The 4,288-nt window shown below is 58.5% G+C and overlaps 1 protein-coding gene across 1 annotated transcript in view; it reads left to right on the top strand.

Annotated features, from left to right (window-relative positions):
- The window catches only part of LOC111139135 (EKC/KEOPS complex subunit LAGE3-like), an 8,495-nt gene extending 7,482 nt beyond the window's left edge, over positions 1–1,013 (top strand). Inside the window, exons 2-4 of the mRNA XM_022491289.1 lie at positions 11–270; positions 561–689; positions 875–1,013. Coding sequence (XP_022346997.1) covers positions 11–270; positions 561–689; positions 875–1,013 — 528 coding nt within the window. The remainder of the gene's footprint in view (positions 1–10; positions 271–560; positions 690–874) is intronic.
- Positions 1,014–4,288: the final 3,275 nt, after the last annotated feature.

Below are 4,288 nucleotides of genomic sequence, written 5' to 3'. Positions count from 1 at the left end.
GGCCGGCGAGGCCGGCGAGGCCGGCGAGGCCGGCGAGGCCGGCGCGGCGGGCGGCGAGGCCGGCCAGGACCGCCCGGCCAGCCCTGGAGCTCCTGGTTGCCCGAAGAGCTCCGGCAGCCGGGAAGGCGACGACGCCAGTGGCGCGGGCGGCCAGGGAGCAGAGGGCGAGGCGGCCGGCGCCCCTCAGGCCGGGCAGGGCCCGCAGGCCCTGGGGCCTGGTGGGGATGCGGCGCCCGCACCTGTGGCAGCCGCCAGCCGACTGCTGGAGTTGTATCCTTTCCGCGGGGCGGCCGGGGCACGCGGTGGCAGCCCGGGGAGGGCACGGAGGTGGGGGGCGGCCTGGCGGGACGGGGCGGTGGGGGCCCCAGGGCCTGCAGGGGGTGGGGGTGGGGAGGTGGGAAGGAGGCCCGAAGGGTCCCGGGAGCAGCCTGGGGGGGGCTGCGGGGGCGGGAGGGAGCGCGGGGGGCCGTCGTGGCGTGCAAGCCGGCCTCTGAGGGGCGAGGAGGCCCAGCACTGGGAGATTCAGGAGCGGATGGTGCCTTAACCGTGCGTCCCCCCAGCACGCTCACTGTGCCTTTCCGGTCGCCCCTGGAGGCGGACATGGCCCGCAGGTCCCTGGCCCCACATGCCCAGCGCCACGGAGGGGTGGTTCACAAGGAGCTGGCGGTGAATGGCAGCGCCCTGGCCGTGTCAGTCCTAGAAGAGGATGCGGGGCGGGAGAGGGGGGGTTGGGGGTGGGCGGCGGCGGCAGGTGCCCGGGTGGCCGCTGTGTCTTAGAGTGCCCTCGTCGCGGAGGCCGAGGAGGGGCCCGATGCCCCGCACCTCCGCCCCACTTGTCCCCCGCAACCTTATTTGCCTTTTGCCTTTCTTTTAGTAGATGGACTGCCGAAGACCCTGTGTTCTTCCGAATTTCCATCAACTCCTTCCTCGACCAGCTTTCCCTGGTGATCCGGAACATTCGGGGCTTTGGGACCCCGCCTCCGCGAAGCCTAGGCCCGGGAAAGAAGACCTGAGGCCCAGCCCTGTGCGGGGGCCCCCCCCAAGTCAAGGCAAGGGGAGTTGGGACTTAGAGTAGTTACCACTTTGTTAGCGGGGTCTAATTGTTTGCCCGCAGGGGCCCTCAGGCCACTTGATTTCTTTCCCGGTTGGGAGAGGAAAGGGCGCTTAAATGTTTGTTACTGCTGCAGAAAATAAAACTGAGCCACTACGTCTGTGTCTGAGTTTCCTTTCAGCTACGGTGCCCCCAGATCGTGTCACCTTCGTTCTCCTGTGGCAAGGAGGTTCTGGGACACAGGTTCCAACAGCACAGGGTTCTTCAAGACAACTTGGGGAAAAGAAAATTGAATGCCATACTCGGCACTAAATACCATCGACGTCCCGCGTATCTTCTTAGTTGTATTTCCACATATAACAGCATAGAATGTTTGCATTTTTAAGATGGCCATTAGCTTTTTTCCTGTTTTTTTTTTTTTTTCCCATTTACCGTACTCGCTTTTTCACTCACTAAAAACTCTTCAAAAGGTGTTACTGCTTAGACACATAAAATGCCTTATAATGTCATGTTGGACAGTTACACCGTTCTGTTTTCCCCCTATTACAGGTAGCGATTCAGTGGAATTCTTGGGCATAAGTCTTTTTTAAAATGTATTTATTTGACAGAGAGAGGGAACACGAGCAGGGAGAGTAGACAGCGAGAAGCAGGTTGCCTGCTGAGCAGGGAGCCCCACGAGGGACTCCATCCCAGGACCCCGGGATCGTGACCCGAGCCGAAGGCTGATGCTTCACCGACTGAGCACCCCCCGCCAGGGGCCCCAGAGCGTAAGTCTTGACACGAGTGGTGGTTTCCTCAAGATTCATTCCGAGAGGTAGAATTACCGAGTTTTTCCTTTCCATGTTCTTCAGCTTCTCGACCTACACACTACTCAACTGCCCTCCAGAAAATGTGCCCTCCCACCGGCATTCTGGTGTCCCCACATCACCGCTGGGCTGGCTCGCTGCCAGAATAAAAAGCTTGTTTTGAAGGAGGGGAGTAAACACAGAAACTGGATGACAGCAATTCTGCGGCTTCCTGGGCTTGTCTCCGATGAGCAGAGAAGCCTTGCGGCCCCGGCTAGGTGTGTGCCGGGTGGGGAGGCGCGGGGGTGTTGGTGGGTTTGCTCTCTCCAAAGAGCCGGATCTCGGAGCCTCGGGAGACTGACCAGTAACACGGAGATCCCTTTGGGCTTTCTACATACACGGTCGTGATACCTGTAAGCAAAAGCAGTTTTCGACCTTCCTTTACAGCTGGCCTGCGGTTCACTGGAAAATGAACGAAAATGGGATCGAGCTGTCCTCCTTGTCATGGGGTGGCATTTCTGTGCTTCCCTGCGCACCTTGTCATTTTGGATTGGACGCCAGGTGCTGTGCATCTGACCTTGGCCGCTGTGTCTTTTTCTCTGTGTACTCCTAAAACGTAAGCTTCGTTCAGGGATGCTGTTATTTGCACGCAGGTGGGTTCTTTGGAGTCTCGCCTTTAAGAGTTAGCAGGACCAGGGGCGCCCGGCGGGCTCAGTCGCTTAAGTGTCCGACTCTTGCTTTCGGCTCAGGTCACGATCTCGGGGTCCGGGGACCGAGCCCCGTGTGTTGGGCTCCGCGCTCAGTGGGGAGTCTGCTTGAGGTTTCTCTCTCTCTCTCTCTGCCCCTCCCCACCTCCAGTAAACAAACACATCTTAAGGAAAAAAAGAAATTCGTGGGATCGGAGCAGCTTTCAGTGTAGAAGCTGTTTCTTCCACGCTCCAGAGGCGAGACCTTTGTGAGTACCCCGCCTGCGGCCTCCTGAACGGTGACGGTTCCATTCTGGCGGCTGGTCCCTGTCCTGCGTGAGCGCTGGGTCTGCTGACCTTCCGTCCTTGCGAGGGGTCCTCTCCTCGGCCTCAGCTGGTTTCTGCACATGCTGGTGCTGGTCGGGGGGCTGCTGATTACGCCGGCGGGACCGTCTGCGGCTGGCCAGCACCCTGTCCCTCGGCAGCTCTCTGGTCTCGGGTCCTTTGTCCTGCCGGCTCAAGTCCTGCACTCTCCCCGTCGTGTCCCCTCCAGTCACGGACTCTGCTCGGCTCCCTCTGGAGACACTCCCTCCGTAGAGTAAGCTGCGGCAGTGCAAGGTTCCTCTCCTTTCTCTGCCTTCTCCCAGACCGGCTCCCTCCACAGCCTGACAGCCGGTGTCGTCTTCGGGGCTTTGTTTACCCGTTGCTCGTGTGTGTTTCCTGGGGGGGATGGGGCTCAAGTGTTTCTATTTCATATGCCTGAGCAGACAGAGCCTGCCTTTGCAGAACCTGAAGGTCTCTGGTGTGGGCTGAAGGCGGAGAGTTGCTGCTGGCCGTGATGCTGACGACCGTGAACGGGGCGAACGGACACGACGATCGTCTCGCCTGACTGGATGCGGCAGCTGCAGCGGCTACAGCACAGATCTGTCTCTCTCCTCCTGTGTCGCTCTGACTTGCCCTCATTCTCTCCCTCCTTTCTGTTGTTTTCCTTTCATTCGCTCCCTTCCTTCCTTCCATCATTTTGGGACATGACTTACCGGCCGAGAGATGAAAATTTAGCTCCTTTACACCACTACTTACTACATGTCTTCACCTTATGCTCTCAACGTGGCTCTATTGATTCCACTCATTTATCTTTTTAAAGATCTTATTTGTTTATTTGACAGAGAGAGAGAGAGAGAGAGCAAGAACACAGCAAGGGGAGTGGGAGAGGGAGAAGCAGGCATCCCGCCGAGCAGGGAACCCGATGCAGGGCTCGATCCCCGGACCCTGGGATTATGACCTGAGCTGAAGGCAGATGCCCAATGACTGAGCCACCCAGGCGCCCCTCATTTTTTTTTTAAGGTTTTATTTGCTTCAGAGAGAAGGAGAGCACAAGAGCAGGGGTGAGGGTGGGGCAGACTCTGGGCTGAGCACACAGCCCGATGCGGGGCTCAATCCCCGGGCCCCAGGATCATGACCTGAGCTGAAGGCAGACACCCAACAACTGAGCCACCCAGGCGCCCCTCGTTTTATTTTTATTTTTTTTTTAAGGTTTTATTTACTTGAGAGAGAGAGAGAGCAAGCACAAGAGCAGGGGAGAGGTGGGGTAGAAGGACAGGCAGACTCCGGGCTGAACACAGAGCCCGATGCAGGGCTTGATCCAGGACCCTGGGATCATGACCTGAACCGAAGGCAGACGCTTTACTGACTGAGCCACTCAGGTCCCCCTCCTTCTACCCATTTCAGGTATGTTTCCCCCTGAGGTTAAAAGTCACCTTGATGAC

This window comes from Enhydra lutris, unplaced genomic scaffold (genome assembly GCF_002288905.1).
Source record: "Enhydra lutris kenyoni isolate GAN:26980312 unplaced genomic scaffold, ASM228890v2 scaffoldscaffold96, whole genome shotgun sequence".
Lineage (NCBI taxonomy): Eukaryota > Metazoa > Chordata > Mammalia > Carnivora > Mustelidae > Enhydra > Enhydra lutris.
This window is presented reverse-complemented; position numbering and strand designations above follow the sequence as displayed.